Source organism: Hetaerina americana, unplaced genomic scaffold (genome assembly GCF_022747635.1).
Source record: "Hetaerina americana unplaced genomic scaffold, ioHetAmer1.1.p SCAF_60, whole genome shotgun sequence".
In the NCBI taxonomy this organism is placed as follows: domain Eukaryota; kingdom Metazoa; phylum Arthropoda; class Insecta; order Odonata; family Calopterygidae; genus Hetaerina; species Hetaerina americana.
Window position 1 is genome coordinate 576,484 of NW_027287206.1, and position 27,637 is coordinate 604,120.

The window sequence follows — 27,637 nt, forward strand, 5'->3', positions numbered from 1 at the left end:
TTTAGTAAAAATAAGCGTTTGTAACATTAACTTTGCATGCAGTGGCTAAGTGTAACATTTCGTACTGCCTTCAAGATCTGCCTATCGGAGGTGATGCATTGAATTTAATCCCTTAGCATAGTGAGTTTCAAGGAGATGTCTAAGCATTAAGCGATAGCCTCTGGATTTGCGCATGTGCAGTCACCGGCTCCGTGGCGTACTCGGGGGATAGTAGTAGCCTGCCTTGTCGATTTTCGTTTGGCCACTCGGCATTTCAGTTCTGAATGAGTTTAATATAGGCGCAAGAAATTCCGCCATTGAGGAAGGACAGAGACGCCACCAACCTCCAGGTTGCATAAGGTGTCATTGATATACCTCTGCCATTGTTTAATTCTCCTTTTGCCTATATCTCCAAACGTCGGTTGTGTCTATAAGGCTTATGAAATTACCAGGCGTTCATTCATTCGCTTTTATGGCGTCATCCGTGTTTTGTTTGCGTGAGAATGGTAAATATGAAGAAATTGAACCGATTTTATGAAATTAATTCAAATATTACGCTGAAAACCTAGAGGATGTACCACATTTTCTGCGGTATTGTCATATTTTACATATCTGTCGTTTAAGTTTTGTTTCAGTTATGCCTTAGTTTCTCTTTCATATTCTGAATTTTAATTTAGGTATCCATTACTCCAAAAGTTTCTTAGTTTTATTGGGCATCTATAGAGTAGCATGCTGATTTCTTTAGTAATATTCGCATAATGATTCGCCATTAAATGCTGTGAATTTATTTTTAGTTTATCTGTTCGTTTTTTGGTATGAAACGAAAGTTTTTAATGAAATTTAGGACACGATTGCGCTTGGGTGAGACGTTCTAGTGTTTAGAAAACCATACTGCAACTATTCAATTCGTAAATTTCGTATTGATGTCCTCAGCTCTATTCCTTACCTTGGGGGAGTTACATGATACGGGAGGAATTCAAGTGTAACGGCGATTGATTTCCCCGCTGGCCAGTTGCCTAGCTAGTTCGATCTTGTTGTTCTAGTGCGTGGGGAACTAGTTCAATGACTTTATCCGTAGGCGTCATGCGAAAACAGAACTGAAGGCTGTGGAAAGACCGTTGGACGCAGAAATAATTGGACTAAACAGAGAAGTGTGTTATTATGTGAAGGGAACATGACTTCAATTTCCCCGTTACTCATATCCTGATCAAGTATCTTCTGGGTCCCTTAGTACTGTTTCATTAATTTAAATACAGCGAGTTTTATTCTGTTTTTGTTTGAGGGTACGTTTGTGTGGTCATTGGTTTTCCATCCATTATAGGGATTACCACGATGTAGCAGAGCACCTGGATTAATTCAGTTTTGTTCCTTAGATACACGGATGTGAACATATGTTTGAATAGATAGAATCAAAGGAGGAGGGAGGTAACGGGAATTATTTGTTGCCATAGCCTCGATCATACTCGCAATAAAAATTGGAATGTAGAACTTGCCGATTCGGCCTCCGAAGAAGGTATTTTATGTCCTCGGGGGTAGTGAATGGAATACCAATTGATTTAATCGCGTGATGCTTTAATTTTTGGGCGTTAATTTCTTGGATATCCTAAATCAATCTCGAACAATTCACCATTTCGTTTTCCTGCGTTTTGTGGTAAGGATGATGCGATCAATTTCTTTCTAATCGACCGCAATATTTCGTAAAATATCGTTTGACCGCTAGATATGAGTCGCTGATAATGTCTTGGAAGACGTGCACTAGATGATAGAAATTGAATTAATCCCATTGCGTTTACACGGTAAAATCTCCCTCATATCCTGAAATCCGTTTTATTTGACGATATCATGTTAATATACCTGTAATTCCCCAGAATGTCATCCCAAAGCGATATTGGCCTGAAAATATTCTGGAGCTTAAGGTATTTTTCTTTGTTTATAAAAATTCCTTACCCGTAGCAAAAACCCAAGAGCCTGGCCCTAGATGCATATTGGTGCATTGCTTTTTTGATGACTTCGAAATAGTGTACCAATGCAATAGACGTTTGCAAATATTACATTTAAGGCCACGGAGGCTGTTAAATATAGACAGAAGATTTTATTATAAGTTCTAAGAGGCATTAGATCAATTCCTGTGCTTCATTTTCGGTAATTTCTCCTTCAAACCAAAATGCTCCGGCGAAACAAATTGTCTCCACGTATGTGAAGCACGTCATTCATATAAAAGGTCCGCTGCAGCCTCCCCCTCCGGCTCCAGTCGATGTCTGCTGCCCAAGAAGAAGAGTCTTTTGTCCGCCGAGCGATTCACTCCGCCGCGTACATTTAAGTCCCCCTTGGTCTTCTCCTGCTCCTCACATGTGGCAGGCCACGTTTTTGGCCGGCTGAGAGAACGACAATACGAAGGCACGATGGTCGGCAACGAGTAGTCGTGTCTGAGAGCGGAAGCCGTCCACATATGTCGCTTACTCCGTATCGGTGCATTTTTCCACCCTTGAGTAATGCGTCGTGACAAATGATCTGCCTGCTCTCTGCTTTCCCTTTTCCGACGCCCGACGTAAATTTTAGAGCCTTGATAAAGAAATTGGAGAGGTTTCCGATTTCGTCATCCTCAGTGCCTCAGTGCAGAGATTGCTTGTCTGCAGTCCTCCTATTTTCCCATATACAATGCTAATTCTACAATTACCAGTCTTATTTTCTGCCGTAAATTTCTAATTATTTGCCTGAAATATTTGTCACTTGATCGCTGCGTATTATGTTAGCCACGTCCCTCCGTCACTATCTAGTCTCCTCTGCACTCGTCTCGGTATCACGGGGGATTCTCCATTTGCCTCTGGTCTTCTTATGCCTAATCATTTAATGTAAGTTAACTGGTTCTTAATAATTGTTTTTATTTCATTGTGCCCGTGCTGTTACAAAATATATAACGCGTTATTAAAATAACCCAAGCCCTTATTTAGTTGTAGGATTGCTATTAATTATAAAGCTAATGAAGAATGCCAATAATATGATTGCTAGCTAATCTCAGCACTAGTCTGCCTGGTTTTTGGTAATTTCATCGGTTTTTCTTGGTTATTTCTTGCTTTAATGATTTTAAAACAATGTTTTAGCTACATTGCCATTGCATTGATTGTTATTAATGCCCCATTTCACAATTAACCATGAAAATCAAGAGCACTTAACTGATAAATCTAGGTAGAACTTGTGCAATAAGTGTCTTGCAATTATAGCTAGCAGAAGACTTTCTTATATTAAAATGAAAATAGCTAACAGTAAGATTATTGGTGCTTTGATGGAAATTTGGCAGATTAGAGACGACATTTGAACAAAAAAAATTAAATGTTAATTCTGATAACGTTATATGATATAGTCAAAATGGTTTAAAGGGAAGGGAATTGATGGGTTAGATAAGGGTGAAAAAACTCTTGTTACTTCATACAAGGGAATTTAATTTTCTAGGATATGCTCACACTATCCTGATTTTAGTTCAAAATTCGTAGAAATTTAAAACATTCACCTATTGAATCATGAGGCCGCTTTACTGTAGTTGATTTCGCCTGTAAAATTCCTCATGTGTTGTGCAGTAGATTTACAACAATTTCGGTGCGTAGAAATATTGCCCCACCCATAACCGTTCACCTGGATTACCATTAGTGCAAATTTTGGCTTGGTAGTTTGAAATTTCGCAGCAGCTGGATGCTCGGGCGTCTCGTGGTGCGTTTTAGAGCGTCAGTGGTGCATTAAAGCCAATTACCGCCAAGCTCTAGCAGTCGGATTTGGCAATCATACATCGTTGGCGTCGTCGTATATCTATTGCGGCAGCAAGTAGCTAATGTCACCCGTATGACGTAACTGTTCGCTTCTGGGACATTTCGATATCGTATTATATCATTGGTGTGATATAATAAGTTTTTTCCCCATCCTTCATCATGGAATATTACAAAGTTGCGCACGAAACGATAGAATTCAGTTTTGAGAAAACGTTAGCCTTAGCGTGAATATTGATGTGCGCTTGGTAATTTAGCCAGAGTTATAGTGTCCAGTAGACATTTGAAGGTCGCCCTCGCGGCCAGAGACATGTAAAACGCGAAACACTTCTCAAGGACACTATATTTTAAATAGGACGGGGATTAAAGCATATAACTTCATATTGCTCTACGAATCTGATTGTTATTCCTGTCACGAAATGCGTATTGTCTTCCATTTGGGGGATATTTAAGAGAGAGGGCCGATGATTCTTTTAAGTTTGTTCGTCTCACGAACGGGCCCCCTCTTTCCCTCTCGTCTAGGAGCGCCAAGGTGGGATCAAGTCGCTCCCACTCCCCAATTTTCGAGACTTGGTTCGTGGACGTCCCCCTACCTCGCCGGATGGGGCGCATTTTTGCTTCCATATTCCTCACATACCCTCCTCAGTCGCCATCGGTCTTCATTCCCCTCCGTTTCTCTTCCCACGTATCGTATATATCTGACGGTACGCGACCACCCCTCAGCACCTTAGAGTCGGGGCGCTACGGTCGCGCCACTGTTCATTGTTCCTAATCAGGGCGGCTCCAGAGCATAGCGCAAGAATGACCGATCGAAGAGATCAGGGCCAACGTAAAATGATGGAAGGATTCGTGAAGGAGTTAAATGCATGAGCGCCTCTCCGACTCACATTTGTTTGGTATATTCAATAGTAAAAGAAGGGCATTAATATTAATAACTAGTCGTTTCCCCATTTTGGAGTCCGCGCGGCTTACTTATACTATCCAATGTTTTGAAATGGCTTCCTTAGGCAAGCGTATTCGGTTGAGCGAATATTGCGCTGCTTCAAAATACCAAAAGACACGTGGCTTGAGAAATGATGTTCTCCACTGTTCATGCGATTTCACTGCATCATTCTCCCTTATCCTTTACTGGCATTTCTTCGTGCACCGTAAACTTTTGCAAATCGCGTTTCCCTGCACAAGATTTTTTTGCTTGAAAAAGAAGATGTGGTTATAATCCGTCGGTGAAAGAAATTGTGACGATGCGAACCCTTTTCTTCGGTGCATCCACGTCAAAAGCTTTTGAAATGCACCGGCACGCACAAGGAAATGGCTCTCATGCATGGAACAATTTATTTTAAATCCATTGTTGTTTACCGCCAGAGAGAATTGTGATCCTTGGCCGTTCGAGTCCTGTAATAAAAGGCCTTTTATGGTGTATCTCGTTCAGTTTGGAGACGCGGATTTTCACGCGCGGCGTTCAGCACCGCGCAACCGGCCCAAGGTAGGAGCCCGAACATCCCTGGCCCCACCTCTGAATGGCGTGGGATCTGGGCGGCATTATTGGAATTTTAACGGAAACCCTAGAAACGTTGCCTTGGGCTTGTCAGCTGATTTCTGTTGATATATATTTATTCTTTGGCTAAGCTTACTAGGCGTTGACTAAGCTTGCAAGGTGTAAACTTATTTCGCAATCTTAAATTCTTTGATGCACATTTCAAACATTTATCACGAGGCTAGCGCGGATTTTGCTGCCGTGGTCTCGTCGCGAGTGATTCTAGAGACCTTTTGTCTGCTTGTAGTAACTCAACTCCCATCGGCTTATCAAATTGACAATTTTAATTCGAACCATATGAAACCTGGCGAAATCTTCTTCCCAATTAATTGATGGAAAGGTCGTCCAAAGTATTTTGGTTCTTTTCGTATTTTGTGTTATTAATTCTGCGCGTATTAGTATTAAAGTAAATTAATTTTAATTTTTAGAAAACTAATAAACGCAATTGAGTTCATCGTTGATTTGTTTTAGTGACTGTTGTTCTGCTTTGTAATGTTTTTACAGCTACGCTTTGAAGATCGTGTACAAGCGAGGGAAATGTGTATTGTGTGTGGTCATTTAATTACAGTGGGTGGGGTCGTGTGCTGTCCCCCCTCGATGTTGGCTGACAGTTATACTTCTGACAGTAATAGAACTATAAATGATGAGTGCAAAGAGCACTCGTCATTACTAGTTTCGAAAATCCTGGTATAACCGGCTAGCACCTGATAAAAATCTTCATTTTTGTTCAAACTGAAATAGTTTTAATTACTTAAGTAAAGTATAATTTCGTCATTATGTGTATTTGCCTGAGGGATCGACTGAGCCACAAATTCACCCGATCCCCTCCCCCTGGGCACTGGAAAGCACTTTCTTCGCGAAAGAGTCAAGGTTAACTATCTAGAATTCTTAATTCAGTTGATAAACTATAGCCAGAGTTAACTACTGAGATTTTCGTCCTCCTCCTAAGGCCTTTGTTTTATTGACATTTTCGTGGTTTCAAACCTTGACCACCCCAAATACTTTTTGGTAGAGTGGCCACAAGCCCTAGGCTTATCTTTTGTTTTCAGTTGGCAACAGTTCCGTTGTCTTGCGTTACGTCAAAAATATTTAAGTGTGTTTTTATTATTTCAAGCACAGTTGCCAATACTTTTTTTCGCCTAGATTCCGTCTGATAATTCATTTGAAGAATTTTCGCGTTGTATGCTTGATGTTGAGGGATATTTTTTCGAAGCGCTTCACTTCTGGCTGCTGGGTGTCGGGCTCAAATCCGGGAGATGTCTGTGAGCGCAGTCATAAAAATTAAGCCGCTTTGTTGACGGGGCACCCCATACGATCTGGGTGTAAGCTTAGGCAACTCTGGGAAAAGTGTAATTCACTACTTCCCTTTTCCTCCACACGTAATTCGACACATAGTGGGCATTTGCTCGAGTTAACTCCATTCGTGATGTGTATGTATATTTGCAGGCGTGGAATTTCTTATGATTCTTCTTCCTCTTATGGACCTGATACTAAATGTATGAAATTGTTTCTGTTATATTGCAAAGTTTTCTTTTAACTAGACTCATCAAAGTTGTCGTTGGCCCCTGCAGCTTGAATTCGTGGCCTTACGAGCTAAGTAGCTGAAAGTTTACTCCTACTGCCGGTTTCATCATAATGGACTGTGAATTATGTGCCACTCTGGTCACGTTGATCCCGGACCGAACGTATTACAGATGCTGAAAGCTTTATATATGCACTAAATGTTTGAAATTTAACTGGGTAAATTTTACTTCACTGGAGGAAACCATTGACAGGGGCCGAAAACCGCGGCAAAATACGCGCGCTCACCTTTCGGCGTCTACAAATTAAAAGCTGTTAATTTCAATCTATATAAAGTAAGCTTTATAATTGACATGTGCCTGAATGATGAATGCATATCATTCCTTCAAATATCTATATCCATTTGCAAAATCAATATTGTATTCCTCAGATTATAAATTAATGTGATGTAAATTTACATGCTCTAAAATAATTATTCAGTAAAATTCTGGATTAGAAATTTGCGCCATGGTGTCCACAGCGCTTCATTTCGGGATGGGTTATGGGATTTCTGCATCGCGCTCAAGAGGCTCTCTTTACAGTGAGGCTAGCCTAACTGGAAAGCTCATTCGACTGCGGCTGATTCACGGCAGAGTACCAGGAGCTTTGCCATATATTTGTTCCTTGTGTTGATCCAGAGCCGAACACTTAAATGTTTTCTTTTTCAGTATATTTCCTCTGCATTTGCAGCAATAAATAATGTCGCAGATTCAAACGTTTCGATAAAAGCCGTGTAGATTTTGGCTTCGGGGATGTGACAAATAGTTAACTCTCTTCAACTCTTTTTGTCTGTTGCTTATTCGAAAATAAGCACGTTACAAGGAAGGGGTTTTTATACCGTGCCGGACTACAAAATGAACTCTGCAATTCTACAGTATGTAGAATTACAGTTTTCATTTTGTCTGTACGGATCGAAAATGTTTTACTTCTTACCGGATCACATCCTTTGGCATTTATGGCCATACCATTACGTGTAAATTTCTGGGTTTTATAGTTCTATCGGTGTCTGAAGCAAGCGCGAGCGGTCACAGGTTAAACCATGCTTAAATGCTGCATGCCGGGAAATCTCAAGGAAAGAATCGATTCGAATCACAAAGTAAATCTATTCACTCCAAAACATCAGTGAAATCGCTTTTCGGAAGAGCGTTATGTGAAATTGTTTAAGGCGTTGCATCAACGACTTTTGCCACCGTCCAGTCAAAATGAAATCACTGCAATTCCGAAATCTCTAGAATTGCAGTGTTAATTTTTTCTGTACGGTAGAATAATATTATTCATTATAAAATGATTTAGGCCTCTCTGCGTGAATTTCTTTTGTTCTCGGACGTTTCGAGTTCTAGTCATGGTACAGCATCTGGGAGTGTCCGTTACTCTTTTCGTTTAATATAAATACAATAGTATTTGGTTGGAATGCTAAATTATTGTCATGAAATATGCGATTGATTCCTATAATTCTCTATTTACCAGTTTTTACTTGGGGAGATATTAAAAATCTGTGCTTTAATCGCTGGAAATGAGGTGTAATCCATCCTTCTTAAAGTACTGGACCATGCCGAGGTATGAGCGGATAAAAAGAAATACCAGTGACAGCGAAACGGATCGTAAACATGCATTGGTAGCGTGCGGTGCCGTATCTTGTTGATTCGAATCAGAGCAGAGCATCTGTTTCTAGTTCCGGGGCGCCATGCATCCTCCTCGCCTCTTCCATTCACGTGGCTAGCCGCGGTGCATCCGCCGCGAGATGGCGTGGCGGCTAGATCAATGGCGTGTCGCGCGTGGCGTCGACCCGCCGTCGCCTGAGCCAAGATGGAGACGGCGGCAGCATCCAGCGCGCGCGCCACGAGGAGGCATCGATCCGCGCGTAATCGTACCATTGATGGCACGGCCGTCGCCCCAGCGGTCCCCCCCCCCACCTCTCGGCCGTGCGCGCCGCCCGCCCTCTGTGCGTACACACCTATCGATCCCCTCGCCATTTCCCGCCTTCCGGTTATTAATTTCCTCAGCGAAGTTCCCGCTCGCACCGACTTTCTCCCTGCCGCACAGCGTGCGTGCTGGGTGGCGTCCATATCGGTCGCGCCTACCCTAGTTTCCGAAAATGGAAACAAGCTCACGTGATCTCCCTTTTTCAGTCCCTTATTTTGGTCCGACCATCCGCCGCCCGCCACGCTCGCCGCCCTCATCGGGCAAAGAGTGGATTAGACCCTCCGTCGGACATGAAATGACTCTCCTTGCCGTCGGAATTAGCTTCGGAATCGGGGCAGCCCGACGAGATTTCGACAGCCGCGTAGCTTTTGGTCAGAGCGCTGCCACGGCATTCGACATGCGGAGACAGATGGGAAGTTCCCTGGAAATTGGTTACGTAATTGTACTCGATCACGCATCAGTTCTCCAGCATACCGCCAATGTGCGTGGCAGCCAACGGCTCTAATGCGGCGGCGGTAAACCGCGGTGCCATATTGGTGTGCCAGAGTACCGTCACTACGGTGTTCCGAACTTTGCTACATGCGTTCATCTCGAGCCAAGTTCTTGTCCCTGAATGAGTGTCTCTTGGGGCATATCGTAGGTCAACTTAAACTCTGAACTCCATTGGTGGTAATTTTATTTGCTTTAACGGCGTGGCATCCAATTATTGGAATTTATTCGCTTGCGAATGATGTTGTTTATGTTACCAACCTTCAGCGATGGCACGCAAGGATGAAACGATTCGTCATATTTATTCCAATATAGTATTCAGCCGGTGGATCGCAGTGCAGAAGTTGTGTTTATGCTTAGCAACAAGGTATATCGAGGATTTGAGTGCCCTTCGTTGTCTGTGAAACAATTATATTCTGCAGAAAGACCTGAATTTAGATTACGAACGGAAATGTACTCTCTTCCACCAGTGTTTTTCTTAATACTCCCACATTTCCAACGCCTCGCCACTGTCACATTAGTGTGTTGTTTCTTGCGTTTCTTCCTGAGGCTTGTGATGTTTATCGTTGAGAGTCTCTTCGACTGCATTCACCCATTACTATCTCGGTCCAACCTGAACTCTCAGACTATGTTCACCTCTCTCCTGCCTGTACACTGCTCTCATCTATCCTCTAAACCGGACCAAACCAATGTAGCACCATTATTTCAAACTTGTCTGTTAACTGACCATCCATTCCACATTCTTGCATAAGCTCCTCATTTCTCTCCTTACTTCTACGATTTTTACCACAAACACGCCCCATACCCGCCACATTCAGTTGAATTTTATGATTATTCTGGCCCGTCCAAGTTTCGCGTTCGTGCAGAAGTGTGGTTAGGATTCTTACACCCTGACACTTTTTCTGCATTGTACATTTATTTTTTAATAAATATACTACATGCGCTACCGAATTCCTTTCTAAAGGCATTTGTGCGCCTTTTAATCTCTTCATCTGTTCTACCATCTTTTGCAATAATTCCCCCAAAATATGTAGAATTGTTAGCTTGTTGATAAATATCGCTGTATACCCTCACAATGGAGTCATTGTTCTCATTATCCTAAACTAGTACAAATACTTAGGGTTGGTGCGTAAGATATTCGGGACTTCCTGTACATCTTGCGGGCTCCTATCCAGGGATAGTGCATCTTAAACGTGCATTTAAATCTCCAATTGTTAACTTACACTATCCTTGCATCCTTATCTCACATTCGTATCATAAGCTTATCGAACGACTATGGTGGCTCTACTCGTTTTTGTTTCATAAAATTCTTCATTTCAAACCACTTGCCTAGCTATTTTTTTTACATCGCTTTTATAGCATTCGCTGATTTCTATTTTACTCCTCTCCTATTATTCCACAGCATTCCTCGATCAACCCTGTATGTCTTCTCTAATTGCCATTTATCTGTAACACATCGTTTCGTTTCTCAAGTACTTTTTGAATTAGTGATGACCCATACCTTCGTACATCCCCCACCAGGCTTGAAACCTCATTCATCTCCTGAGATTGTGTCCATTCTTATTTTCTGTACTCACTTCAGTGAACACTTACCGAATACTTTCTCCGTTTAATTCAGAATATCATTAGTCCAATTATTTTAAACGCTGTACGCCATTTCCCTTTACATACCATTGTAAGTACAATTATTGGATCCTTCAAATCGTTTGCCAAAATAATTTAAACTCTGCAAAACCTTTGTCAGCAGTAATTTGCTTTTACGTCTCTACATAATAGCTTAATAAACCATCTGCGCTCCCAAATTTTCCATCTTACTAAATGTGATGTGTTGGCGCACGATTTCAGTCATTTATATCATGTAAAAGTACTTACTACATGAGTGGAAAAAAGGAGATTATCGGCCACCAGTTGAGAATTTATTTTAGCAAAGCATCAGCATTAATCTACATCTGCATAATACCCCACAAGCTGCCGCAAGGGCGTGTGCGGGGGGTGTTTGGTCACCACCCGTAAAAGAGGAAATCGATGTAGTATGCCAAGAAAGGCGTGAAATATTCCATATCCATTAAAGGTATATCGAATAGCCTGCCTCAATTAGGTTTTAAACAATTTACAGATGCTCATGGTTATATTATAACGTGGACATTTTTCCCAAAACGTTCTAAGTTAAGAAAGGTGAAGTACCTTTAATATCAAATGAAACGTTATAATAGAGATCCTATGAGATTCCTTGGAAGGGTTAAGGAAAAAATAGGTTTAAATGTAAAAAGTAAAGATAGTTCTAAAGTCATTATGAATGCGGTAAATTATTTCATATTTGATACTCGTTAAATGTTGACAACCGACGAAAACGATTGCCTATGCCCGGATACCTATGTGCATCCAAAAGTGAAATTCCATTTTTATATTCAGAGGAAAATTGAAAATAATTAGGGTAGAAAGCGTGAGATGTACATGGTTGGTGCATCGCTCATCCATTATAGGAATAAAGCAGCAAAATTGTTGCAAAAAGCACAAGTAATGACAATATTCAAAATTACTTATTGTCCAGACAGTATGCAATTCTAACAAATAGTAGTACAACGAACGTAAGCTGTAGCTTTACGATAGCTGGCTACTACTTTACCTCGTTTTAATTTATGACAACTAATTGGGAATCATTTTCACCACCTAATGCATTGTATTCTTCATTTCAAACCTCAGCCTCACTTTCATATTCCCCATCTTTGTTATAGAACTCGTCAGAACATTTTCTCCAACTGTTGCCTATTCTGCATTCTTGCCGTACAGAAATGCCACGATTATTCTTGATCGTATTCATTCATCTTACCTGCCCTTGATTGCCCTCTGCACTCATTACCAGCCAAACAGCTTTTTATTTACTTTAAAATCAGTTCGGAATTTTTTTCTGCTTCTGCCAATCGTGAACATACTGTCTTTCGCGTTCTTTCTTTTTATTGATAAAAATACATTCTCTCCTCCGAGTTTCTTCTTTAGTTGTAGTCATCTTATCAGATATTTTTTGCCCTTACTGCATCTTTGACTTCCTCAGACATGACCTTTCATTTCCCTGACTACACCTTTTCCTCAGATATTTTCAGCGGTTTCAGAGATCGTTCTGTTGAAACTTTCTCATACATCACTTAGACTTCTCTTTTAGATCTCTTTGTCCCATTTCACTTTCAGTCGAGCCTGTTCTCAATCCAGCAGTCACTCACTCCACATTGTCACATTTTTTTTCTCAGCTGTTCTGCTTTGTCTCTATTATTTATTATCTATTATTCCTGGAATACATTATCCCCACATACTTTTGAGACTACCAAAGAGCCCATATTGAGCTCATCTTATTGTCCTGGCGTTATTCGTCATACACAGCAAAAATAAAAATTCTCTTCAAACCATCCCTTTGCTATGGAAACACTTGCATGGATTCATGCTTAATAACATATTCGAGGCAATCTTTTTCACTAAGTTTTCACCGTTATCGTTCACTCGGGTGTCACGTTAAGGTGGGAGTTCACTCTTATATGTATCCCTTCTGTTATCAAAGCAACCAAGGGTGTCTCAAAATACTAGTATTCTCTCACCCTGTTCACACACTTTCAAAACATCCTCAAAGTTACCCGAAATTCATCCTTCCTGCTGTCAGTCTCGCCATTATCTGGCGGAAAACAAGCTAACTGTGTAACTAGCTAATTGTGTAACTATACCGTAATACATTTGATCCTAGAGAAATTAGGAAGGCGGTAGCTCGTATTCACCTACATGGATCCTAGCCCTCTCGTTCAAAATCAAACCCTACACCATGACTCGGTATACTACCAGTAACCCCTGATTGCGGAAGCCTAGGCATACCATTGACATCGTTTTGAGGAATATCAAATTACGTGCGCTTGTTTCGCATACACACAAAATATCCATTCATCTCTCTAACATTTCAGTCGACAAAGTTTTCCTTTGCCAAGCTTGCATCCCAGTGCACCGTCCAATCATCGATATGGTCGTATCTTAATGGGCCAATATCCTTCGGTCTATTGTAGATGGTCCATCTTCAAATTTTTTAAGGCTTTCGAGATGGGATTAGCTTCATGTATGTATGCGATTGATAGAAATGTGTCGTTTACAGTTAATAGGTGGCTGTGACGGCGAAAAAGGAGTTTCAAATTAATTAATAATGTCATCGTACCTTGGTGATTTTACCGCGACAATTTTTCCCGATAGGCGGGTGTTGTTGCCTGTCATAGCAGCTACGGTACGTACGCGGCCTGCTTGAACTTTGGTTGTCGGAAGGTTGTCAGTTTCCATGTTGAAGTAAATTTGTTTCATTGGAGATAAATTGGGATAATTCCTTTGGATTTATGACGTCATGGGATGCGGTCAGCCCGTAATCGGCTGAAATCTACGGTGACAATTAAATATAACAATGTCAACAGTGTAGTGATAAGGAAAACAAGCCAATATAAAAGCGTGATTATACGCCGCAATCACTATAATTTTACATTTGGATATTTTTACGATATACTATTTATAATTCCTCGTAATACTACTGACAGATACATACTACAAGCGAATTTAGTCGTGTGGTTATAATGGACGAACGACCTTAAAGGACCTACGAAATCTTAAAATGGAATTATTATATAGTAGCTTTCAAAATCCACTCATTCACCACCCATGTTTCTTCAGTATTTTGTCTTATTATTGGTAGAGAATGTTCTGACCGCGGCAGGAGTCTTTATTAGAATGTACATCTAGTCTCTCGCTATATAACGTGTCACTGTAAAGTGTGTTACACTAAATTTATGGGCAGATGCTAATGATTGGATTTGGCAACAACTGGAAATATTCTGAAGAATACGATTAGTTAGCAAATGCCATCATTTATGCGTGGAAAATCACGTGGAACATTTTCACTGGCGTAGAAGCTGATTGCTTAAGACTAGAACCCACGTCCTCAGCTGGTATATTGTGATAACTTTCGTTGTAGGTGTTACATTATTTATTTATTACTCTGCGAGCCACCGCTAGGGTGTTTGGTAGGGGTGATTACACACCAGAGTACCCTTGACCCAAATCACCTTTCCCTCCTAGCCCGTTTGGACAAACGTTATTTTATTCCGATCCCTCATCGTTTGTAGGAAAAATGACGTCTTATATGTATCTGTTCTGCCCTTAATATGTCGAATATTATTGACATGATCTCTCCTACCATAATATGGTTTCAAGTGGTTCAAGTCAGGTTGCACTACTTACGTAGCGTGCTATGGGATTGCATAATAGGGTGGCTTCCGTTTCCAAAGCTGGAATCAAACCTGAGATGTTTTAATTTTCAAACTGCTGTAATGCCAGGTGGTATAAGGAATGGATAAATCCATGTGCGCGTTGGGAAAGAAAAAAAAGGAAAAAGAGCTGATTTCGTGGGTTAAAATTAACTGTGGGCTCGTTTTAACCGCATGACAGGTTGACAGTATTCTGATGAATAGTATTATGAAGTGGCGAGAAGCGGGATAATTGTTCATAACTTTCTTAAAAATGGTTAAGGTCAAAGCATTTTTCATAAGTTATTCCTTATTATTGGCGTATTTATTTTTCTATGCATATTCTATATTTGTGTCGTATATTACGAATGCTATTATATTTTTTAATCTTTATAGAAGTTCAGAAATCATTAACAAAGCACCCTCAGGAAACGCGGATACCCAGAAAAAGTGCTATATAAGAATATCTTTCACCCGCGGCTCACTCCTCCCCTCCTCGCAAAACAAGTCATTGAAAATTTAAATTGAGGTGCCACATTTTTGGCTATGCCCATGGAATTTGACCATTCTTAAAAAATACCGATACTGTCATGTCAATCAATACCACCAGTCATTAAAATACCCCTCCGTAACTTTTAAACTCTCCGCCAACTTTAAAAATGTGCTTAACTTCCATAATATACCTCGATTTCTCACTCATTCGTCACAGTCTGCCGGCGGACTGTGGCGAATGAGTGAGATTGATTCCCTATTTACAATCCAACACTCGTTCCCAAGCAGTCTTTGCTTCCGTAAACGTACAGGTTTTGTATAGAGATTATCGGTTTGTATATAGATTATCGGATTTTTCCTGATATATGTGTGAATTGCTGCATTCAGGCCGTCGGTTAAGTGTGCGCATGATCGCATATCGTATGTATTGGTATTGATAAGATGACGGTGCACACCATTATCACTGAAAATTTGGCGATGCGAAATATCTGCACTAAACTCGTCCCGAAGGTCTTGACGGACGACCATGAGCTGAGTCGAGTGTCTACTTGCGAAGACCTTCTGTAACAGCATCACGACAATTTCCCAACCCCGTTACAGTCCCGACTTGGTACCAGCAGACTATTTCCTATCCCCAAAAGTGAAATCCTCCCTCAAAGGACACCACCATGGAACCCAAAGTGCCGTCAAAGAATCTATCACTCGTACCTTTAAGGGCCTCCCGGAATCCGCCTATCGGGGAGCCTTCGGGTCGTGGAAAAATCGCTGGCAAAAGTGTGTCGACGCTCAAGGGATGTACTTTGAAGAATTTTGAGGCATTATTTGAAATAAATCTATTTTATTTCCGAAACTTTTCCCGATACTTTGTATACCAACCTTGTAATATACCGGCTATGGTGCAACTCCTGCCCCTTTTGCATCGAATGCACCACGAACATTTTCCTCTGGATGAGTAACCACCTAATTTCACCCCATCAGGCATTTTCCTTAATTTTCCTGTCCCCTAACACTCTGCTTCCCACTGTTTGACAACTGCTTCTCCGTGACAGTACTCGTATTAGAAAACGTCCCGCAAACCTCGAGCAACGTTGAGGTGAGCACTCGCGAGATGGCACCCATCTGGCTGCTGCAACGTTTGAATCACCCGTGATCAACGAGGCTCACTGAACAGTAGTAGCGCCAGAAGTCCACATATGCATATACTTTCATGCACAAGTATTCTCCCGCTTCCCAGATTTCTCTCGCACGCACCCTCCCTATCCCTGGCTAGAAAATAGGGCTTCTCACGGGCTTCACTTATCTGCGTCCCGCGAAGGAGGCATGGACGTCAAAACCCAAAAGCACTTATATGAGGGTCCTTTTTATGTGCCATATACTTTTAATCCAAAAATACCCTTCATAAAAATCTGCTATGTTCGATTTAGTGACTTCAACTATGTGATTTTTTCGCATCACTTTAATCAATATCACCTGGTTGCACTCTTCATCGAATCCATTAACTGTAGATGTTCGCATTTCATTTAGTGCCGTGCTCTTATTCTTATTTATTTCGCAGATGAAATTAGTGGTTCATTGTCATTAAAACTCCTTTTCTTTACATTTCAGATCGTCCGCTGAATACCTCGAAATGGCATCCCCTCAAATGAATGGAGGCTTGGCCTGTTCCCTTGATAGGTAAGTCCATTTTAATTTTATTTGTCATTTTACGAAATAATACACATTAGTCGCAACGTCGTTGTTTCACTCTGTTGGTTTTAAGAGTGAACGCATGTCTTCTACCTTTGTCGAGGTCGTTTTCTGGTAGGAGATATCTATGATAAGGTATACTTTTCTGTTTTAGTTTCCACGAGCCCTTTACTTAATAATATTTCTGATTTTACCCAGTTACCTTTTTATGGAAAATTATGGTAGTACTCACGGTCCGCTGGCCGTTGCTTATTTTAAAATTTTCTATGAAAGAGTTTTAGAAAAGTTTAAATCGAAAATTGAGCGAAATAAATGACGAACGCTTTTGGTTGCTCGTGTCAAATAAATCTTAAAAGCTGCAGGTTTACTGGTTTTTCGACCATTAGTGTCAACATGTGAAACTCATGAATGCTTTAAAAATCGATCTCTTCTTTGTCCTGGCAATATGTTTCTCAGAATGCCATACTTAGGCTAATTACTTACTGCAAGCAATAATGAAGGGTGAATTTTTCTTGCCCAAAGCGATCAAGTCAGAACATTCGTATAATTAAAATTAAAGCAATGGTATTGCCGCGTACATCCATCAATACTTCTAGTCTCCCTGGAACCAGGAAGAAACCCATACAGTAGCAGACTCAAACTTCTCGTACTTTCGACTGACTTAGTTTACGGTGTCGTTTCAAATTTGATACTGTAAGAGACGAGACTGTCGTGTAGCGAGAGCATCTTAATTAGCTATTTTATAAAACGATTTCATAGATTTGTAGTGAGGTTTATTCCAAAAAAATTATAGAACCCGGTTCAGCGAAATGTTATGTTACGAGCGGGCACAATTTTGATGAATTTACTGTGAAAAAATTCTTCTGTAAAACTTTAAGGAACATTTTTACCGCGATCATCAGGTAGGCCTAAATTTACTCAACAGCACTACTTCCGAGCGTTTCTTGTTATGATCCATTGGCGTCGGTTACTCGAGATATGTTGCCTATAAATGCCCTCGGACCACCGGTTCCTAATCCAAGCCATTAGCTATTCTGCAAACTCTTCGTCTAATTAAGATTCCTATTATCAGCCGATCAGGCTGGAAGCTTGCATAAGTAAGACCTTGTGCCTCGAATAGGGGAAAACACAACCTCCAACTGTTTGTCCTGTTCAGGAGAGCTGTCGAAGAAGGATGGTAATCAACAAAATCTATTAATTGTGGTGAATAAATTTCCATGCTATTAGTCTCGTACAGATAGACATGGATGGTAAAATAATGGCTGTTACTCATTTTATTCGTAAGATTAATGTAAATAAAAAAGACCAAGTTTTCTCTATCTTTTTGTACTCAAATGTACACAAATTACTGGAATGTTTCACATTGATCTTTGAATTTGCCCGCCTCCGATATTCACTTCATATAACGAGAGGAAGTCGTATGAGCTCCACTCTTCAAATCAGTCCTTCGTGAATTTTTCCTTGTTATAAACATAATCTCATCGGTACACATTCAGGTTGGCTGCAGATCTGTTAAAGTTTGTAAAATGTTAGGGTTTTTACCCTTCATAGTCGGCATTTAAATGGAGGTATTTATTTTGACGATATGCAAGCGTTTCGATTCCGTCTCGGAAGAAATCTGCCGCCTTACATTTTGACCACTTGTTTACATCGGCGTGCTATTCTGCGTCACTGTCAAAGCGCCCTGTTGCTAGCCACGTTGAGCGAGAGAACCGTAAACGTAAATCGGCGATTATTTCGAATTTTTTCAGTTGATTTTCACCGTCAGTTTATCTGTCACAAAGCAAGGCCCGACCACTGCGGTACTCGTCTTGAGCATTGGTGCGGCAATTTTTAAACTGAATACACCACTGCCTCACTTCGCCTTCATTCGTTATATCGTCTCCTTACACTTTTCAAAGTCGCCTATGAATTTCAATTGGTTTGTGGTTTTTGCCTGTAAAAATCTAATCGCAGTTAGCACTTCACAACTCGGGGGGTTATCTATAGCAGCGCACATTTTAACTGTTCTTAGTGAGCAATGTAGAAAAACCACAGTCTGCACACTACCACGTCAGAGCGTGTAGATACCAAGATGAAGGCTCTAATCTTACCCAAAGTCACGTTAGGCCGAAACGTAAGTTACTTTCAGGACAGCCTGCGTAGTATGAATAAAGGGGCTTAAGAAAAGGCATTGTCTTGCATTTTTTGTTCCTTCTCGTGTTACCATTTTAAGAAGAAACACCCGTGTGATTTCTTCCCCTGAGATTCTGTGCAATAAATATTTTTAGGAATGCTACCCCAGGACAATTGTGCGTGCCTCATCCTTAACTATTTCCTATAATGCACATCTTCCATCCTAATCATGAAGCGTTCATAATCATTTGTATTTGAAATCCTAATTGTAAATGTATTTCATTTGGTTGAGGATTTTATTTTCTCTCCAATTGCAACTAAATTCCTTCACAAAAATCTCTGAAAAATGGCTTCCTAAAATGAGGGTATGTTTTTTTATGCTTTAGAATGAATTGCTGGGTTTTGATTCGTCAGGAAATATAATCTTGGGTGCGTGGGAATTATTTATTTATCGTAGGCTTCCGCGGCGAAAGGATGTGCATAAGGAAAGAGTTCGCGGTAAGGAGAAGTTTCACGTTGTTTCACGAAGATAATGATTTCAATGGGGGGCATCTAATTTTGGAGACAAAAAAACTCAACTCAACAAAATAACTCCGATGGCTAGTTCGATAGGTGAAGCTGGAGCTCACCCAGTGGTCCAACGGCATTTGAATTTTACACATGAGGGTAGGAGGGGCAGTTCTTTCCATGTGCTGCCTGTGGTTTCCCAGAAAGATCTGGTACCCGTAAAATCACACGAGTGAAGCCGAGGGTGTCCAGAAGCGGTTTAGGGAATCGAACCCGGGTCCTCCGCTCACTAGCCCAGCGCTCTACCAACTGCCTAACGCTTGTCTACCACTTAATTTTGGCGAGGGTATAGCAGTAATTTTTTGAGATTAAAAGACACCTGCTTATTACGGATACTGATAAACTCAGTAGTACTTAATACGATTTCGGTAGGCATAAAATTAGAATAAAATCAGGTCAATAGCATCCGAATGACAGGCTTGTTAGAAATGTTTTCCCTCTTCCTTCATGACCACAATAAAAAGAGAGGGAGATGCTGACAAATTGGTGCACACTTTCCCATTAACTTACTCTATACCCTCGGAGTTGGTGTATTAAAACCCCCTGATAGACTCTGGCGGCGATTCGCGGGTTTTTTGTGGCGATAGCTTACTTGTATACCCCCTGGGAGCGGAAGGAATATTTGGCCTTTTATCTTTTTTACTAACTGAATTGTTGGATAATTTTGCTCGATTGTTTTAATAGTGGGCGCTGAGTAGGATATCAATGTCTGTTAAAATCACGTAAATGATAAAAAAGCAAAACTTTTCTCCTCGTTGCATGTTGGGGCAAAAGTATTGTATGTTTCAGTATCCTGCTAGAACCTGGTCTAAGAGCGTGTATATAATGTCGTTCATTGCTCGTATCCTGAATAGTTTATGGTGAACTGCTGAAGTGACCATGTACCAGAGTTTATCTTCCGAGGAGAAACTACTTGAAGATGTTTAACCGGCTGTAGCCGCAACTTGGATCTTGGAAGAATGTAGCGATAATGCTTCAAAACCTGACGTCTAATTCGCCAGTATAGACGCGACTAAAAGAGATACTTGTGTCCATACCACTAGGTTTTGTGAACTAAAAAAATATGTTCAAAACTTTCGGCAAAATTCTTGAGAAAAGAGTTTATTTCGTGTGTATACGGGGCCCGTCCCGAAAATAAGTGGAATACATCTGGGGAAAATCACTGCTGATCAAAATAAAAATTGCTAAAATTCTTCAAATTTGCACCCTTGTGAATTGATACAAAATGCCAATACCCCTGCCAGTCGCGGTAAGCTTGCTGGAAGGCGTCGACGGGAACCTCGTTGAGGCAACTAGTAACTTCCTCTTTGACGTTATCCAGCGTTCCAAAATGGTTACCCCTCAAGTTCCTTATTATTTTTGGGAACAAAAATAAGTCCGGCAGCATTGGGGCTGTTGGGTGGCTGTAGCAGCGTGCCACCTTATGCTTGGTCAGGTCCTCGGTCATGAAGAAGGCGGTATAGGACGGCGCCTTGTCGTGGTACAGCCTCCGCTTGGCAAAGATTCCCTTCCTGACCCGTTGCATTTTTTTTCCGCAGCCTTTTGAATCCTACGCAAAACCCACTGTTCACTGTCACAGCGTTTTTTGGATAACGTCTTATGAGTCGAAAAAGGCAATTATTCATCGCCAATTGCTTTTGAGACCGACTCAGTACATAGAGTCACGCTACGTGATAGTGGAACTCTAGATAAGCTGCTGGTGCCCTGCTGCTCACTCAACTGTTCCCATGAGTACTCAGAGACGAGTCATCGTGGGTGCGCCCTAATATTTGACGGCAGGCTGTCTAGGAGGAATGGGGGCTCGAGCCTCGCGGTGGACCTGAGACGATACAAATTGCGGCGGCCAGGGAAATGACTGTTAGCCATTAAATGAGCGATACAAAGGGACGAGCTAATTAGATTCGGGCGTCGTTTTCCATTCACACGATCTGGTAAAGTGGTGAAGAGTCTAACTCGCGAACGACGGCGTTTGCAGTGCAGGAGGTTGCAGGTGTGAGTTAATTAATACCATTCGCAACCCCGAACCAAGGTAATTAAAATTACCTTCAATGATTTAGTTTTTGATGAATTTTGCCACTTAAATTTCAATTTGTAATGGATATTTAAAACTTGCTTGAACCCGGCACAGCTGATCTTCTTGCACAGTTTTGGCTTTGAAAGCGACAGTTATTTATATCGGCCGTGTGTCGGAAAACGGAAATCTCAGGGACTTTCGCCCATGAGGAATTTGGCGAATGTTCTAGAAAAAAAATCTGTTTTGACATATTTCAGGAAGGAAATCATGTCATTTTAAATTTCGCAATGCATTAGAATTTCCGACGAACGGTTTGGATGATAATGTTTTTGCACTTTTTGTATGTAATGGTTTTGTTTTATTTAATTTACTTATAATATCTTAGTGATTAGTTTGCTGTTTTATTCGGAGGAAAATTGAAGTTTTTTTTCCGTAACCTATCATTAAAGTAGTTAATTTTTTGTGCTTCCCATTGGTTTTCTGTCTTTCTGTTGACTGCATTATATCACTATGACTGCACTATGTCACTATGTTGAACGGAATAAAGGGCGGTAGGAAGTATATGGATTTGAAGAATGGCTTATTTTAATTCAGGTTTCATAGTATTTATTTAGAGTTGCGTTTGTGGGGGTTACAGATGTAGCAAAGCTTAGCTGTGATATAAGATCCAACAAAAACTTACCATAGCTGGGAGAATACTATTGATAACCAAAGCTATCAACCTAAAGGTTAATTTGATATGCGAGGGCAGAATTCTCCTAGTACAGGGTGGGGCAGAATGGACTCCCTTATTTGACGGGTAAATTGTATAAACAACTAACCAAGATAATTAAAAAAGGTTTTTATTTCTGAAAATAATATCCAATGCCATTTTTTTCATTAGGTTTAGAAAATTATTTCATCCAGGTGACGACCTTGGTGAGCGATACACATGTTGAGTCCTTCAAAAAAGTTCGGAAAACTCTTCTCAGCGTATCTTGCGGTATACCAGCGATGGCGTCTCTAATTGCCTCCTTAAGAGCTTCCATGGTTTTGGTCGATTTTTGCAAACCTCAGCTTTGAGATATCCCTAAAGAAAAGAATCACATGGGCTCAAATCCGGGGTGTGAGGGGGCCATGGAACATCCCTTAGTAAAATCAGGCGGCCGGGAAATAGTTCTAGCAGGATTTGGCGGGAACGACGGACGTAATGAGCCATGGCACCATCCTATTGAAACCAAAATACTTCTGTGTCATATTCCTCACCATACTCTTCCATTTTGGGAACTAAAAGGTTCTCCAGCATCTGGCAATAGCGCACAGAGTTCACATAAAAAGTTGAACCTCCAGTTGCAAAAAAGTAATGCCCAATAATGCCTATGGAGGACACAGCGCACCAAACTGTCACTTTGGGACTATGAAGAGGTCTTAGATGAGGTTCGCGAGGAAGGCCTCGACGCAAACCAGACCACTGCGTGGTGACTACTGAAAATGGCGATGTTTCCCCCAGCTAAGGCCACTACTCTCACTCCGCTAATTCACCTGCGCGCTCTTCGGTGATTTTTTGAAACTAGGGAGCCCATTCTGCCCCACCCTGTATCAAGCCAATATTCATGTGAAATTTTCACATCAGGGTAGGGGGGCCAGATCCTTTCCCTATGCCGGCTATGGTTTTCCAGTTCGTTCTGGTACCTGAAAAATCGCACAGCTTGGGTAGAGCTTGGGACTCTAAGGCGCGCCCCAGAATCGCAACCGGGTCCCCCGGTCTGTAATCCAAGGCTCTACCAGCTGTACTCCAAGTCCAACCACCAACCACGTCCCCACTTTCAATAACAACTGTATTAATGAAACGCAAGTTATAAGGCTTTAGAATGAGGAAATTATCCATATTGAGGGGATGGTAGGAAAAAACTGAATTCCACTTTATTTTCCACTAAAACCCGGCATAGACTTCGGCACATCAAATGGGCAATTTGATTATAAAACTGAAGAAGATAATATTTGAAAGCTCTAATTTCCTGTGAATAATAAAGTGGAACTCAGGAATCGTTTTCCTTCTTCCTCCTTAGCACACCGTTAGTTCTTCCCTCGCCCCTTTTGGCCTGCTTGCCCTGGTTCATTATTTTATCATCACCTTCAAGACGCCCCGAAAATTTGTGAGTGTTCAAAGGAAGCGGAGGGAGTATTTTGGTGCCTGGATAGTGAATAAAGTGATTGGCGCCATGGAACAGGCATTGCCTCTCCCTGCTAGTGCTCATTAATCACTCGCTGTTTTCAGGACAAATTTTGTTCGCCTCACGTACATGTAATCCCCGCGAAAATTCTCGCCTCGAGCCTCTCCCTCGCTTTTATTCTGGATACACGCCTTGAATCACTTAAGTCTATCGATTTCCTCGCCCACATGGTCTCTTCCCTTAACTTAAAAATTAACGACTCTTTGATCCGACCTCGCGCAGGTTTTCTGCGTGTTTGATTATTTCGGAAAAAAATCAGTACCGTGTTTAATTGATTTAATGTCATTGGATGATTAATTTAGCTTGAACTATATGTAATCGGTTGATGACGAAATGCCAAAGTACTTCCGAGTTAATTCAATGTGCGCACATACATCTACATAATACCCCGCAAGGGCGTGTGGCGGGGGGTGTTGGGTCACCACCCGTAAAAAGGAACAATACCACATGTAAAATCAAAACATTTTAACGTTTAACTCAGCCTTTCTCTTCCTGCAAAATTGCATAACCTTTGTTTTATTAATGTTGACTCTCATCCCATATCTATCGCACTGAATTTCCAATTTCCTAAGCAATTCTTGCAACCCCATGGCTAACTGACAAACTAAGCTTGGTCATCAGCAAACCCAGCTGAATTTACGAATTCCCTGCTGACTTCCATTCGCATTTCCTGTTCTTTCCATGCCTCTTTAATCATTTCACATGTACAGGTTGTAAATACAGCTCCTATCCCTCCAACCTATTCCTATTTTCTACAGTATATTTATTAGTTTTTCTCAATTCACTCTATCAAAAGCCGTACACATATAGCGTACGTGTATTTAGGTTTATTCGTGGCACAAACAATTTGTGTATCATAGTGTGCGGTCTACCACCGCAATTAAAGGACTTCCCGTAATGGTGTAATTACGAGGAATGTAGGTATAGCGTTAGTCTTCTTAAATTGGACTTTGAAAACTACTTCCCCAATAAAGTCGCGGCGTCGAACATACCGACCGAACGCCCTCCGGTCCGCCGGCGTGGCCTATCCAATCAGTTGTCATGAGAAACCCGTTGGGAAGTACACCGCTCACCCTCGGTTATACCGCAGGTTCCGTGGATGGGTTGGGGCCGGCGATATTAGGCAGCCGCGATCTGATGGTTAAAATTTTTCTTTATATTCTTTATTTTTCTAGAAACCCAAGAACCATTTCAATGCGTCACTATTGAACACGCCAAGTGTAGCTTCATGTAGAGCAGATATTAATATTGCTTACAGAAAAAATCTCGAGAAAGCGAGAGATTTAAAAAAAATCCTCTCTTAAATGGTGTATGTAAAAACTTGAATTTTTTCCATCGACAGAATCCGTACTGATAAGAGAGGAAACGATATTTTTCCTTGAATTTTGAAAAAAAACTTTAATCAGTACAGTCCCTCATGACCAATGTTCGACGTAATATCAGCGGTGGCCCCCATTCGTATTATGTTTGTTGTTCGATCGAGACACGTTGTGAGTGGCTGGTTGGTGCCTCAATCACTCTGTCGTAAGTGGCGAGCCTCCCGCCGTAAACACGTGAGTCTTTTAAAAAATGGAGGAAGGTTCACGCCTGCTCCATTACACCTCATGACCCCGGAATATGCCGCCTCGAGTTATATTGTCCCCCCGCACACCATAGTCTCTCGTTGGATGTTTTTCATCCGTGGGCCACGGGGTTTCATCTGTCTCGAAGGCACAACCTGCCAGCCGCCACCGCAGATGCCGCGACAGGGATGCCGAGCGTCATGTAGGCGCAGTAAACGTGCTATAACCACCTACGAATGTGAGTTAGGGTGTGTCGTATGGCAGCGTAATGGTGGTTTATTTTTTGTGTAGTGACGTGTAATAATTCCAGTTTACAGCAAGAATTTCGATGATTTGTCTTGTAATGGTTATATTGTAAATGCTCTGTGAAGTGTTTTTTTCGATTTCTCATAGTGCTTGACATGGGTTTTATCGTGGAAGAGAAAAGTATTTAAAATCATTGCCTGATTCTAGTTTTGATATTTCAGCTGGATGGGTCTAATCTGATGGTGTAGTGTGGGGCCCAATGGTAAACTACGGTGTATTTTACCTTTCTCCAAGTGTTGGTTTGCTCTATTTGCATTTCAAGGAATTCCCATCACATCTTCTCCTTTTGTGTCGTCATAAATGCCATCCTTCTCTGCTCACGCGAACTGTGGATCTTCTCCGAACTTAATCAAATAATTTCCACTGATTATCTTTGCAGTGGCTGAGAGTGTTTTTTTGCATTACGAGGGTGGGTGACAGGAAATACCGAGCCACCTGCGACGAATAAATCTAGGGAGAGACGTCCGTAAAGGGAAGATAAGTTTTGAATTCAATGAAATTTCTCACATTTTTTGTGAGGTGCCATAGAGTGCACGAGGAATGAACAAATCTCGGAATCCGTTGGTGTCCCTCTCCTCTTCCGTGGCCACCGATTTTTGCATCGCCGTAGAAGGGTGAAGCCTGGATGACTTACTCGGTTTTTACCGGTAACAGTTCGCGGCTTTCAGTCAATCTAGCCTCAACTATGGAGTCGCAAAGGCCGATGCCCCATCCGTTTGCCGGAGCATCGAAGTGGGCTTGGGTTACGGGGTGACGTAAGGTTCGCAGGGGTAACGTGGCGGGGTGCGTCGTCCTCTCCCCCTAGGCAAGGCCCCCTAAACGGCGGTCCACCTGGTGCCAGCGTAAATTAGTAATTCCCCTCCATCCTTAGGTCTCCACCGCCAGTTCCCCGTTGTTCGTATTTCATTATGCCGGAGACGGGTAAGAACTGCTCTGTGAGCTTTTAAATGAAATATTTTTATCGGTCGTAGTGTAGCAATCTAGTTTCAGTCGTGGAGAGGCATATCATGAGGCACACGGAGTCATGATGTTGCCATTTACGGATGAAGCCAGTTATAGTCTGACTCACTAAAATATTTCGCATGAAAAATTGTGATTTTTTTAGCTTTGTGTATGCGTCCTGTTTTCACCAAGTAGCGCCTGCCACAGGAAATTTCGTTGCAGAAGGGGATGCGAAAAGGTTATGGAGGAACCGGAAAAGAGTGACTTGCCCTGCTTAAGTTAAAAATAACTATAACGAACGCCATTTTATGGTAATTCATTTAAATAAATTGGCCAACTTCTTGAATGAATGAGACGGCGAAAAATTTTCCTCGCGGTTTTCTAGGATTCCACCAGCCTTTCTCCTTCTGTATTTCGTGTCCCAAGCCCAAGTTAACCCATGCAACTTCCCTCCTTGCCAAGCCATTAATGATGGGCGACTGGAATTCAGCGGTTGGGGTCCCCAATCTCTGAATTCCAGTCACCCATTATATAGAGTGTTCTATTTCTTTAACTGCAAACACCTTGAGACATAATGGATTACTTAGGTACATACATGATAAGAGGTAAAATGGAAGACCCTAGATGGGAGAGCTAGCTGGGAGTAACGGAGTCACCATTTGAAATGAAAGAATGGAGAGCTCCTGACGTTTTATCTTCAAATTGATGTATTGATAATAATTGTGTGTTTGACTCAGCGGGGAGAAATGCTTTTTTTCCTGGGGTGGACTGCTTCGTTCTCGAATGATGGCTAATTAAATTCCTTTGTCTGATTGAATCCCTTAATATGATTGGAGGAACATCATTTAACTGGAACTGCAAGAGGATCTCACCCAACACGTGGTTGAATGCATTGGAACCCTTAACGGGGCCGGTCTGACCCTCTAGTTGTCATCTTACTGAAATATGGTATATATAGGTACGTAAAGCGTCACCTTTTTTTCTGATGTGAAGACGTGGCAGTACATCGAAGTGCGCCGTAAATTTTAATATAACTGTGTTGAAATTACCATATTTGCTCTCATTCATCGAAAAAATTTATTAAAAAAATGAACGATATGCTGTGTATGTAGTAGATATGTAGTATATATATGCAGTGATGTGAAGTATCCACCTGCACACCTCGTACAATACGAGGTCAGGTGATATTCTTCGGTTCTCGAATAATGCGAGTGTGGATTCTCTTCATGGGAAGTATAT

The 27,637-nt window shown here is 41.4% G+C and overlaps 1 protein-coding gene across 2 annotated transcripts in view; it reads left to right on the forward strand.

Moving 5' to 3' along the window:
• Positions 1-27,637, forward strand: part of LOC139695591 (IQ motif and SEC7 domain-containing protein 1-like) — a 250,136-nt gene that overhangs the window by 24,276 nt on the left and 198,223 nt on the right. For both annotated transcript variants that reach the window (XM_071594386.1, XM_071594390.1), the window contains exon 2: positions 16,599-16,667. In XM_071594386.1, the coding sequence (XP_071450487.1) occupies positions 16,599-16,667 (69 nt within the window). The remainder of the gene's footprint in view (positions 1-16,598; positions 16,668-27,637) is intronic.